This window comes from Cydia fagiglandana, chromosome 3, assembly GCF_963556715.1.
Source record: "Cydia fagiglandana chromosome 3, ilCydFagi1.1, whole genome shotgun sequence".
Lineage (NCBI taxonomy): Eukaryota > Metazoa > Arthropoda > Insecta > Lepidoptera > Tortricidae > Cydia > Cydia fagiglandana.
The window spans coordinates 3,814,436-3,828,839 of record NC_085934.1 but is presented as its reverse complement, the minus strand read 5'-3'; the positions used below and the strand labels follow the sequence as shown (position 1 = coordinate 3,828,839).

At 36.6% G+C, this 14,404-nt stretch overlaps 1 protein-coding gene across 1 annotated transcript in view; it reads left to right on the top strand.

The window, feature by feature from the left end:
* Positions 1-14,404, top strand: part of LOC134679865 (probable peroxisomal acyl-coenzyme A oxidase 1) — a 35,146-nt gene that overhangs the window by 1,573 nt on the left and 19,169 nt on the right. Inside the window, exon 2 of the mRNA XM_063538778.1 lies at positions 12,258-12,417. Coding sequence (XP_063394848.1) covers positions 12,258-12,417 — 160 coding nt within the window. The remainder of the gene's footprint in view (positions 1-12,257; positions 12,418-14,404) is intronic.

The window sequence follows — 14,404 nt, the reverse complement described above, 5'->3', positions numbered from 1 at the left end:
AAATCCTTGACCTAAAGGTACAAAGTTTGCATGTCATAGTTATCTCTGCACATAATCACTCATTACTTATGTATGACACTAATTACATAGGTAATACTTATAGGTGATGTGTCGGATGTGAAAAATTATAGACCAATATCATTGGCAACCGTTGTGGCAAAAGTGCTGGACAGATTGTTTGACAGACAATTAGCTAAACATATTAAACTGAATGACGCACAGTTTGGGTTTAGGCCCGGACTTTCCACAGAGTCGGCTATTATGTGTCTGAAAAGCACTGTCCAGTACTATACTAGCAGGGATACACCGGTGAACGCCTGCTTCTTAGACTTATCGAAGGCCTTCGATCTGGTTTCATATGATATACTTTGGCAAAAGCTGACAAATGAGACCAGTGTCCCCGAGGATTTGATTGAGATCCTGAAGTTTTGGTACGGGAACCAGATCAGCTCGGTCAGGTGGGCGGGCGTTCACTCGGATGAATACCGTCTAGAATGTGGAGTAAGGCAGGGCGGGCTGTCCTCTCCTAGGTTGTTTAACCTATATGTGAACCAGCTTATGGATGAGCTCAACAATGCCTATGTCGGATGCTCCGTGGATGGCAAATCCATAAATAACATCAGTTATGCTGATGATATGGTGTTGTTGAGCCCATCCATAAGTGCACTTCAAGAGTTGCTGGATATCTGTGAGAGGTACTTGGTGAGACACGGGCTAAGGTACAATGGGAAAAAGAGTGAGGTACTTGTTTTCAAAGCACGAAGAAAATTCTATAAAACAGTACCTCCTGTGACCTTGGGCGGGGAACCACTCAGGGTCACTAAAACGTTCAAATACCTTGGTCACTGGGTCACCGAGGACCTAAAAGATGACCTCGACATAGAGAGGGAGCGTAGAGCGTTGGCCGTTCGCGGAAATATGCTGGCGCGCAGGTTTGCCAGGTGTAACAAAGACGTGAAAAAGACGCTTTTTAAAGCTTTTTGCCAATCGTTTTACACCTGCAGCCTGTGGGCCAGCTATACTCAGCGAGCGTACAATGCTCTACGAATACAATATAACGACGTTTTTAGGATGCTAATGGGGCTGCCACGTCACTGTAGTGCGTCCGGAATGTTCGCGGAGGCGCACACAGATGACTTTTATGCAATTATACGCAACAGATCGGCGTCACTTATGCAGAGACTGTGTGGCAGTACCAATGGCATCCTGAAAACGTTGGCAGGTAAGATGGATGCACCACTGCTCATGCACTGGAATGGACTGCATGTGGCAGCCACAGATGCTGAGAAGTGGTGCATTTAGGTGCCTAGTTATATTTATTTTTTAGTATGTAGATAGGTTCATTATTAATAATTTGTAATTTTAATGTCACTAACCTTAATTAATTTTAAGATTTGTTGTACCTACTAACAATATTATGGATCTCTGGATTTGAAATAAATAATTGAATTGAATTGAATTGAATTATAGAGGAACAGGAAAATGGACCCTCTGATCAGAGTAGTAAGGCTTGGTATTCAAAGATAATTTCTTGGACATAAAAGTGTTGTCAATCATGATAACGTGTTTTCAATAAATAAATAACATCAATGACAGTGTGATTTTATTTCTGTCATTAAAATTCCAATAAATTTAATCAATACATTAGACATGCATGTTACATTTGGTTTAGGGGTTTAGGTCAACACTACCCAATCTACACTGCTACACAATAAATTTGCCAGTCATAAATGACTTAAAATTCACATTAAAGTGGCACCTACTACGACTTTCAAAATGTACGGTGTATGGTATCCAAATCCATAGCGCTGCTCATGGCGTAGCACAACTAAAATGGCACCTGACTTCGCACTCTTTGTAAACGCTTTATAATGTTGAATTCTGTAAAATTTCGAGCTGAAATGAAAAAACTTAAACCAACAATGTAGTGTAGGGACGCCCGGCCGGAAGCAGGCGGGCTGTCGATCACGTGTCGCGTCCATTCAGCCCAAGTTGGAAGAAGCCCTGTAGTTGGAGCTGCAGGTTACTGTCCCGGCGGCATTCCCATACTATTCTCCTCAAATCTTCTTGTTTTCCTGCAGAACAGAAGGAAATCTTTAAGTTCGACGTCCTTTAGTTCGTTTTCTTTCAGTATGTCTCTACTGAATGTATTATATAGCGGTGCCGCATACATAATACATTCCGCTAGTAATAGTCCTGCAGCGCTGGCTATATTTTGAGCCCTAACTTAAAGTAATATTAAAGTCAAATTTTTTTTCGCTTACGAATGCTGTTTTAAGATGTTAATCTTACATTTTGTTTTGTGTCACAGATATTATTTGCTTTTTAAGTTATTTAATAATTTGTGGTAATTATTTTTATTTTGAATTATTTTGGAGAAAAGAATATTCGAGAGAAAACATGTAACTGTGTCGCATTTAGGATAGTTTTTTTAATGTGAAAACATAGTTTGTGTCAATTACGTCCATTGCAAACGGATACTATGTCATACTATTCAAAATGACTCAAAAAATAATTTAAGTTAAAAAAAATTGCTGACGTCGCATTTAATCGTGTCAATATGTACATTACATGTTTTTGTGTCTTATTGAGGCACAGCTTCATAAGATTTTTGATAATTTTGTTCTAACAGGCTATTACCATAACAAAGGAATATTAAGGTTACTAGAGTTCACACTTTATTAATATAAAAGGCGGGATAAATAAGAAATATGAATTTGTGTCAGTTTCATCCATTGCATAAACAAATAATACAAAAATAATGTTCGCGTTCATACGACGTTAGCGGGTGGCTCTTAACGGGCAACGCGGGCCGTGCACGGGGAGCGGGCGCGGCGGGCGCGGCGCGACCTTGGCGAGACGGCGGGTAAGGGCCTCTCTCTATAGTCCGTTTTTTTTAGCATTAGAAAGAACTCCGCAGAAGCAAGCGTGTAGTTTTTATCAGGCTCGTTAATTGTTAATAATTATTGAATTATCTAATATAGCATGGTTAATACATATAATTTACTTCAAATTGTTACGGCTAAAAGTGCCAGATTTAGAACCACAAGCGAACTTCTGCGAAGTTCTTTCTAATGCTAAAAAAACGGACTATAAAAACCACACGTTGCGTACGCAACGCATGTTTACTTCGCCTGCGCGCCAAATTAACGCAACTTATGCAAAGTTATACTACTACAAAGAGAACTTATAGATATTGTACATTATGTCACCATTTAGCAAAATAACTGTAAGTGTGTAAATAAGAAAGAGAATTAAGGTCTGTTTATATCTATACACATTGAGAATGTGAAATTCCTCTTTGACATTCGTTACGTAATGTTGATTTACAAATATGCGACATATCCATCCTGAGGGCCTGCCGCGAACATCGCAATTCGCAAATTGCGGACATCTTTCTCTGTCACTTTTATTACGTCTAATTGGAGTAAAAGAGAAAGAGTTCGCAATTTACAAACTTTAGTGTTCACGGTTACGCATCATATACTTGTGACAATGACAGGGAAAAGGTACCACTTGAGTAAAATTTGCTTATTAATGCCGTGACTTGAGGTAACTTTCATTCTTTGATAAAAATATTACTTCTTGAACTTAATTTATATTAATGTTATTAATATTATGATTTCTATATCTAATTATCTAATCAAGTCTAACTTCAATATATCTTAATTATATGGACTAATACATTTTAATATAAACATTTTTTTTTTCATTATAAATAGCACAAACCAGTCTTTCCATACTTAACGTAAATTATGCACATTATTTTTTTAATGTATTTTTTTGTTCTTAGCATTTTTTTACAATAGATATTTTTAATTACACGTATTGAGGTTATTTAAAGCCTGTTTATTCTTATGTTTTGAATACATTTACCTTAAATAATAATTACCAACACTTTTGATAGTTCAAGCTTCTTGGATAATACCTTTGGGTTCAATTGGTGTAAAGGACATTTTGGCGAAAATAAGTTATATCCACTACCGTAGCCTCAAAGGGCTTAACTGACAAAACGCGATTTTCCAGGAGAGCCAAAAATCAGTTTTGTTTTGAGAAAAAAATCAGACACTTTGTTTGAATTAACTGATGCCTGTATGTGGCTTATTCCTAATTTTTTGAGGTCTTTTAAACTGATTTCTTGAATACAATGCTTATTTACGAAAATAGCATGTCCGTTACGCCAAAAAACACGACTATTTTTAAAAAGGCGTCCCTTACGCCTCTTCTTTGCAATATTGACAACTTGCATTTAGGGAACACTATACTTCTAGTACTATACTTTTTTTTTTTTCCGAAAAATTATAGAGATGTATTCACTGTCAAGTTTTCCCCATTTTTGTTATTTTGGATACTTAAACGTGGAAAAGGTCGTTGTCTTAGCCACAAAAACAATGTTTTTATTATTTCTTTATATTACTTCAAGTATATTAATTTAATTTAATTTGGTAGGTGAGAAGAGATCTCTGCTAAAAACAATTGAAAACCGAAGGGGAAACATGTTGGGGCTTATGATACGTCACGATACTTACATAAACTCTATAATTGAAGGCAGAATAGAAGAACAGAGAGGCAGAGGAAGACCGAGACGTGCATATATTGACCAGGCCAAAGAGAAAATTAATGTAGTGACGTGACGCATCAGGAGCTCAAAACTGTGGCAGAGAATGTATTTATTTATTATTTATTTATAATGTTTTTTTTTATTTGTTTATATTACTTCAAGTATATTAATTTAATTTAATTTGGTAGGTGAGAAGAGATCTCTGCTAAAAACAATTGAAAACCGAAGGGGAAACATGTTGGGGCACATGATACGTCACGATACTTACATAAACTCTATAATTGAAGGCAGAATAGAAGAACAGAGAGGCAGAGGAAGACCGAGACGTGCATATATTGACCAGGCCAAAGAGAAAATTAATGTAGTGACGTGACGCATCAGGAGCTCAAAACTGTGGCAGAGAAAAGAACGGAATGGCGAATACTCCACCGACAAGAGCTAGGCTACTATGAAGTATTTGAACAAATTAAATTGAAGTATTATTATTATACATTTACCCTCAATAATAATTACCAACAATCAATCAATCAATCAATCATTTATTTATTTCTTGAATGCGGTACAATAAAGATGTAAAATACAATTTCTGAACAGCACATCCTGCCTGAATAGGCATAGAAATATTGAATATTACCTAAAACTATGACTAGATTCTTATGACCTACCGCAGCATGCAAAAATAATACAGTCACGATATTTAAATACTACATTATACTATAAAATATGCGGCATATAGTCTAAATATTCTTTCAATGAGTAAAAAGCATTTTGTACCAAAAAGTCCAACAAATATTTCTTAAATAAAGGCATTTCGGATTCTCTTATCAATTTAGGTAGCTTATTATACAATTTGGGTGCCATGCCATAAACACTTTTTGCACGCAAGGCTGTTTTTGATTGCTGATATGAAATTTTGTGTCCCTGTCGCGCACTATTATAAGAAGCAAATTGATTAATATTTAATTTGACATACATAGCAATTTCAAAAATATATAAACATGGCACAGTTAATATTTTCAAATTAATAAAATATGGTTTGCATGAGTCAGGTATCTTTAGTCCACAAGCAGAACGCAGACACTTCTTTTGAGCCATAAACACCAATTCTCGTTCAGTTGAGTTACCCCAGAACATGATACCATAACGCAATGTAGCTGTTACATATGCGTGATAGGCAGTAAGTACCTCAGTCTGACTTACGACTTTATTTAAATTATACAATGCATATGAAAAACTATTTAACTTCTTACATACAGTGTCAATCTGGGTTTTCCACGTCAGTCTATTATCTAAATTTAATCCTAAAAATTTCGTATTATCAGTTTCCTCAATTATATTATTATTATATGTCACAGTTATATTATTAATCATGTTATTCGTTCTTTGGTAAAAATTCATAATTTTAGTTTTTTCTAAATTTATATGTAGATTGTTGCAATTTAACCAATTTATTATTAATTCCAATGTATTATTTATATTGACTTCACATGTCTGTGGATCTTCACCAGTCAATATAACCGTGCTGTCGTCGGCAAAGAGAACCATTGGGTAGTCAACAGCCTGTGGCAGATCGTTTATGTAGATGAGGAATAATAATGGACCCAATACGCTTCCCTGCGGAACACCACGACTAATTTCTCTGTATTTTGATGAAAGAGTAACTTCGCATCTCGTTTTTAAACATTTGATAGTTCAAGCTTCTTGGATAATAATTACCTTTGGGTTCAATTGGCGTAAAGGACATTTTGGTGAAAATGAGTTATATCGACTACCGTAGGCTCAAAGAGCTTAACTGACAAAACGCGATTTTTCAGGAGAGCCAAAAAACAGTTTTGTTTGAGGAAAAAAATCAGACCTTTTTTGTTTGTTTGAATAAACTAATGCCTGTATGTGGCTTATTCCTAACTTTTTGAGGTCTTTTAAACTGATTTCTTGAACTTACAATACAATGCTTATTAACGAAAATAGCATGTCCGTTACGCCAAAAAACACGACTGTTTTTAAGAAGGGCGTCCCTTACGTCTCTTCTTTATTGTTTATCTTATTAGAAAAAGGGCGTAATGTACTACACTTTAAACTGTTTTAGTACCATTATATCAAATATCAAATATCAACATTTATTCAGCAAATAGGCCACAAGGGCACTTTTACACGTCAACATTGAATTTACATAAAAGCAAAAATAATAACATCAACAATTTTATAAAATAAAACTAACGATTCAATCTAACGTATTACAATTACTAAGAGATGTATATGGTCTCTTAATGTCGAATTACGCTACGTCTTACGTAGGCGAACAACGCGCGAACGCGGCGCGGCGCGGCGCGGCGAAATCAATCCTTTGATGCCCATAGAAGTGTCCTACGTAAGCGATCTCGTTGCGAACGCGTTGCGGCGCGATTTGCACGCGAATGTCAGGCGGCGCGGCGCGGCGCGGCGCGGCGCGGCGGCGGCCGCTTTCGCCGCGCCGCGCCGCGCCGCGTTCGCGCGTTGTTCGCCTACGTAAGACGTAGCGTTACATACAAAATACAGATAAAAAAACACACACAAAAAAATCTATAATATTTAGAGGTGTAAATGTCTCTAGGTGTCAGAACTATTTGTTTATCAAGTTATCCTTAGAGATGTATAGGGTCTCCAAGAGTCAATATCCTGTATAATTAATACATTCATTAAGAGAAAAGAAACATACGAGAACAGAATGAGGCGTCTCACTGTAATTAATTAATAAAAATTAAGTTACTAAGTATAATAGCTCGTGTTAGCTTAAACAGACCAGTCTCCACAAACAGCACCCGTTCACGAGTATGACGCGTATCTCAGCCATCGCCTCCCTCAACCTTCATTCGGGAAAGTGGCGACCCGATCAACGACGCCACCGTAAGCAAAGACTTTTAAGCGAGCATGACATTTGGCGTAAATCCAATAATTTCATTGCAATATTGCCAATATTGCTACTACTTGCATTTAGGGAACACTATACTTCTAAGTACTTACTATAATTTACATTTTTGTTCCGAAAAAATATAGAGATGTAGTATTCACTGTTAAAAAAAAAAAAAAATTTTTTTTCAGACTTTAGGTCCATTGGGGTTAGTATCATTATTACTAAACTTAAAATTAGGGTTAACATCATATAAAACTAAAGAATACATTAAAATTTAAAAATAAAACAAAACTAACTTAACCTATGACCCGGTATATACGGAACTGGCGCATGCAGACCGAGCCAGTGCCTCATTAGGGGGCTGTCCCACGTTTCTGAGACAATGCCCAGGATTCTATTGGGGCTGTCCCGTATCCTGCTCAGGGTTGAAGCACACCTCTTTCGCATGATGGCATGGAATCCATCTATTCCGGCATTGGCAAACATCCCCGAGGCGCTACAGTAACGAGGCAACCCCATCAGAACCCTGAAAGCATTGTTATATTGTACGCGTAGAGCGTTGTAAGCCTTCTGCGTGTAGTTGGCCCATAGGCTGCAGGTGTAAAAAGATTGGCAATATGCTGTGAACAGCGTCGCCTTGACTTGTTTCGTACACCGTGCAAACCTACGCGCCAACATGTTGCATCTGACTGACAACGCTCTACGCTCACGTTCCATATCCATGGTATCACTCAGATCTTCCGTGACCCAGTGACCCAGATACTTAAATTTGACGACTTTATTTAGAGGAGTCCCGCATAGTTTTAGGTGTGGTACGTCAGGATAATATTTGGAGCCAGCCTTAAACACAAGCCACTCACTCTTCTTTACGTTAAGTTTTTCCACATTTTTGTTATTTTGAATACTTAAACGTGGAAAAGGTCGTTTTCTTAGCCACTAAAACAATGTTCTATTTATTTGTTTAGGTATATTACTTCAACAGAATCACTGCTGTCCTACCATTGATGTATATATTGATATACAACAATTTCTAACAAATTAATTTAACTATAGAAAGTATTATGCGTTATTTCTGTTTGTAATGTTAATTAGATTATAAATTTTACTTTTACATACTAAAATACTATTAGGTACAATAGTAGTTTAGACATTTCATATGCCTATTCAGTAAAACTTAATGAATATGATCGCATATTTATGACATTACATTAGAGTAGAAAAAGGCCAGGCTTACGTACTTCTATGGATTTAAATGCAAACGTTAATTTAACTAAACAGTAACTTTCATAAGGGTAATCCTGTAAATTAGGGTTTAAACAAAAAAGTATTAATGATACGTTTTAATCAATAGGTATTACCAATGACCCAGTCACAAACAAAACTAAAAGTTATCAGTCTTACCTTAATTAAACGCCATAATTATCATTTGAATATAGTCATGTTTTATTATTTTCATAAAACTGATGAAAAAGTACCCACTAGTTCAGTTTAAATTTTCAAAATTTAGTAACCCTATAAATAAAGCAATGAGCACATGAGCAGGTAATGCAAGTACCTACTTAATAAAAAAATTCACAAGGAAAGTATAACTAGCTCATCCCACTTAAACACAAAAAAACAACAATTATAAACCCGAAATTATACATAGTATGGGGGCCTATCTCGTACATTGAATTATCTAACACTCGTGTAAACATCCATTAGTTGTGGGCGTAACGTACATTTAGCACTCAAAAAGCGCAAAGAGGCGTAAATAAATATGTGGTAATTTTTTCCACATATTTATTTAATAAAATTTCCGATGCAAAAGACATCCACGCAAATCGTACACAAAGTTGGGAGTTACGCCAAAATGTCTCACAATTTTTTTTTTAATTGGCAGATACGGCCAAATGCGTTGGAAAATTGTGTTCAAGCATTGATTTTTCATAGTGCTTAACGGACATTTTTTTCAAGTTATCGAGACGTTAAATAATACTATTCGATAGAAAAAAAATACTGAGTATAACTGCATTTTCGCAATTTTGTCCCTTACGCCCTTTGAGCCTACGGTAGTCGTTATATACAGTTTTGTTCAGAATTCCAAGCGCTTTCGTTCGATATCTCTTAAAAAGTTGCCTTTACGACCCAATTTTTGCACTATGAGCTTGCAAAAACAGCTTATCTCAATGGTAAATTACCAGTTATAAATTAGAAATATGGATATTATCATAAAGGTTACCGCTATAAATATTGTTGTAAATGACTTACATGTGTTTTGTCGTCCTTTAAGCCCTTCATTTGTCTTGATGATTTTTCATATCGTATCTCGTATGGTCAATATGGTCGTAAAGGACATATTATACTACATATTGATATTATTTTACTTGCCCTTTATTTTCGTCCCTTTTGCGGAGGAAACTGCGGGCTGCTGGGGTGCTGACGCGAAACAATTTGTGCGTGACATAGGCAAAAGGGAGAGGATCGCCACTCTGAATCTTTTCTGGTGCAGAGGCTGTCCATAGCCATCCAGCGGGATAATGCCGTGAGTATTATGGGCACTTTTGCACCGGAAGCGATAAAGAACGGGTTTGACTAATAGTTACTGTGTAATTATTTTTAAGATGTAAAATTCCTATGTATGAAAATTTTAATAAAAAAAGTTCTTAGGATTTTAGATACTATACTATTATAACTCTAATCGGGATATACCTGGCATAATCAACTACCGTTTGATACATTTTTAAGCTTCGTAACAGTAAATTATGCTGAGAAAAGTTAACATGTGTACCGTGACTGGTAACTAATACACCCCGAATTTGGAATAAAATAGTCTGATAACGTCTCTTACGTCCCCCTAATAAACAAGATTCACTAAATTATCAAAAATTTCATGAGCGTAAAGGACATTCATAGTGTTTTTGACCAATTTTAAAGGAAATTAACTTCTTTCGTATTTAATTTATAGATATGATTGCTAATTCAGGTTAAAGAGACTAAAATTTAGAGTACTTTTCCAATACACATCAAAAACATAGCTCGATAAACCACAAAAATATATTATAAACATTAAAAAAAATGCAGTTTTTCGCGTCTCCTGAAAAGTAGCATTTTGTCCTTTACGCCAATTGAACCAAAAGGTATCGTAATAATATATATTAGTAAAATTAATAAAATCAGTCTTTATATTATGTATCAACTAGGTACATATTATAGTTGCACATGCAAGTGCAAATATTTTCATTGCATTCAATTCATGCTATGTTGTGGGGGGCGTGGCTAACGATAATCGCAAGCCAACATTTTATATCATAATTATACTAACCCGGTGGAGCCCGTAATATCACCAAAATAATTAAAACAATTATATTCTGCTCCTCAAACGAACATACTTTTTTTTTCAATAACTTTTATAATTTATGAAGTCTTGTATTCAATGTACATCATCATCATTATAATTGACGTTGCTTGCCAGGCTTTATACATCACAAAATTAGCAATACATTGCGTCTTAAAATAATCTTAAAAAGTGTTCTAAATATCCAATAAAAGTTATTTTTAAAAGTCGCTGATGTGACATTCTCATTCAAAAGGTAGGGACCACTTTGTCGTTTACCATAAAGACGGAACTTTATTATATCTTTATACAAATAACCTGTCAGAGAGTCCTTATGGCAAGGATAAAGTGGTACCTTTTGATTGCGAACTGCACGAATGTTGGTCAGTATGAGGAGCCTATGAAAAGATGCCTCCGAATGAAATAAATACACTGTAATGGCTCCTCTACACGATGGGCCAATACCGGCCACTCCAAGGGACGCATTTATGCGTTAGAGGGAGCAAGTGATATTGCTATCTCATTCTACCGCATGGCTGCGTTCCTTGGAGTGGCCGGCGTTGGCCCATCAGATAGAGAAGCCATAATGTTCATCTAACAAGCACCCTACCCGCGTAGGTAGCCTTCCCCGCGTACGCCGTTCATGCAAACTTTTATTTTGCCAAATAGTAAAAAACCGTGGTTGAAAATGACCCAAATTATGAATGTTGTCTCGATGTGGCATTATAATAATGTAGACGTAAACTTAATAACATGAATTTTTTTTTTGTGGCAGATACTTGATTTTTATAAGAAAAAAAAATATTAAAAATAAAAGCGGTGGATGAATTTGACACACATTTGTTTGAATAACATATTATAATATCCTGTGAAGTACAACACTTCACTTACCGACTATAATTTTATTTTAGGCATTTTAGGTTCACTATTAGGTATTTATTAAATGTCATTATACCCGTGGATGAAAATGACACAAAATGCTTGTGTATGTCGGAAGCCACTTCGCTTTTACAGGGAAACAAAGAATTTTATCTCGAATATTGTTTTTACCGAATGCTGTTTAAAAAAAGAAATACCTAAATTTCTACCTAAGCAAATACCTAGGATGACACAAATTATTATTATTAGGTTTAGTATGTGGTCTGGAAACTATATGTAAAAAATAAGCAACATTAATAATCTTATAACTTCAAAAGTTATTGCTACCGGACTATAAGTGAAAGCTAGTCTCCTCCTTACCACAATGTGGACAGGAGGCGTCTCTACTAATTTAAATGTTGTGGCTTGCTTTGAACCGAGTGTGTTTGGGATATTATTTAGTACATTTGTTCATTAAAGTACCTCGCAAGTCATGCGCAGAGTGTACCATCTCCCACAATGTTAACTGTTCATCGGTAGACCTTATGCCTTTTGTAATAAGGTCCACCAATGTACAGTTAAGAGTGCTGCTGTTTGTACAAGCCTATTTAAATTGACTTATTTTGTTACAGAGGAGATGGTGCTCAAGGAAGGTATTCACTTAGACGAGGTTCCGTCCGAGTACCTGAGCCACAAGGAGAAGTATGAGCTGGCAGTCAAGAAAGCGTGCTACCTGTTCAAGATGATTCGTCGGCTGCAGGAAGAGGAGAACACTGGCATGGAGAACTACCAGTAAGTTACATTTAAATAGTTTTTAGGGTTCCAAGTTCTGCGTAGGGCCGGACCCGAAGAGACTGAGAGAGGCGTGCCAGTGCCTACACTTGAGACCGAAGGTCGAGCTTCGAGAGAATTAGTACTCAAACACAGAATAATAGTACAAGTGTCTAAATGCGAAGGTCGAAGACTAAGCTCCGCCTAGAGCCGAAGGACTGGAGCGTCCGACAGGTGCGTGCAAGATGATCCGTCGGCTGCAAGAGGAGGGGAACACCGGCATGGAGAACTACCAGTAAGTTATATTTAAATAATATTTAGGGTTCCATCGTAGCTCAAAAGGAAAAAACGGAACCCTTATTGGATCACTCGTGCGTCTGTGTCTGTCTATCTGTCCGACCATTCCCCCCCCCCCTCCTTATCTCCGAAACTACTGGGTCAAAAAAATTTTAAAGATTAAATTTTAATTCATAGCATTAGGTACCTAATTGCATGCGTCACACTTTAACAAACCAAATAGTCATGCGGCAAGTGTATCAACAACACAAACATTGAGGTTTGTGTGTTACAAACTTATATTATGTAAATAAAATTATGCTTAGTTTGGGGCTAGGTTGATCTGTTTAAGATGTCCCCAATATTTAAAAAAATATTTAAAAATGACGAAATCTTAGGGGTCGTCCTAACACAACACGACTATGCGATTGTCCATCACTTGGTCGCTTTGTATTTGGACGACCCCTTAAAGTTTTCGCTGATTTTCTTTGTCTCATATTAGATATGAGCGCCGCGCCGGCGCGCCGCCGCCGCCGACGAAATTTTCGCGCCGCCGCCGCCGACGCTGCGCTATCGGCGTGGCATCGGCGTGACCTTGTTAAATACTACTACTTTCAATATCAGATAATATATATTTTATCTAGTTTAGATCTTTAACGGCGCCACTCTGAATAGCTTATAGACATTAAAAAGGTAGTTTAGGTACATATAATTCAATAATATCGATATCGAAGGAAAATTCAAACTTTTCTGTCTGGTAACCGCGCTACTTGTCTTAGGACAATGAAATAGCAAATTTTCCCAGCTGGTTAGGTTATCCGTCATTCACCGCGAAATTAACCATTGCAAGCATGGTTGAATGTTTTTAAAAGGTATAAAAAAGGGTAATTTCAGATATAAAGCATTTTCACGTCCAAAGGTCTGGCCGTTGGCTTCGCACGGAAGGGCGTCGGAAACGGAAACGGGTCTCATTTAAATTTGGCCATTGTTCTAACTTCAAGCTTTGCTCTCTCGCAGCTCAATCTTTGGCCTAGCATCGCTCGCATGAATACGGCGCTATCGAACCAGGGATGTTGCGGATGCTTTAAAAAGTAGTTAAATGTAACATATAACGTTGTTGTGACACGGGAATTACATTTATCTCAACCAAATAATTGAAATTTGTGACATATCACTGTCATTTCGAACATCGATCAACCGAGATTGTACTTAAGTTTAGTAGCAAATGTATGAACTCATTCTAAACACTAATCGATATGTAAACCGGCTCTCAGGCAAGTGTACACGCTTGTAGAGGCCTTATAGGAAAAAAATAAATTATTGATTATCTCCGAAATGGAGTTAATTAGAATATCGGTGTCTTTGAGAAAGTTACTTGATTTAAGCTCAGGAATGCACCCTTGAATTTAACGGAAATAAAAAAAAACACGGTGTATAACGAAATCGTCTAGATCCCGAAAAGTCGGCCAAGTTACTGTTTATTAAATAAAACCCACCTATATTCTTGCACAAATACTAAACGTTTCGTTTTATAATAATGCTAAAAATTTAATATTTGACGTTTTTTATGTACCAAATCTTGACATCCGCATCCGCATCCGCGGATGTGAGGTTTTAAATATCCGCATCCGCATCCGCAGATGTCAAAAAATCTGCAACATCCCTGATCTGAACCTCCATGTTTTCGGCTCTGTGTGAAGCTCAACTTTCGGCCTCGCTTTTAAAATAATTG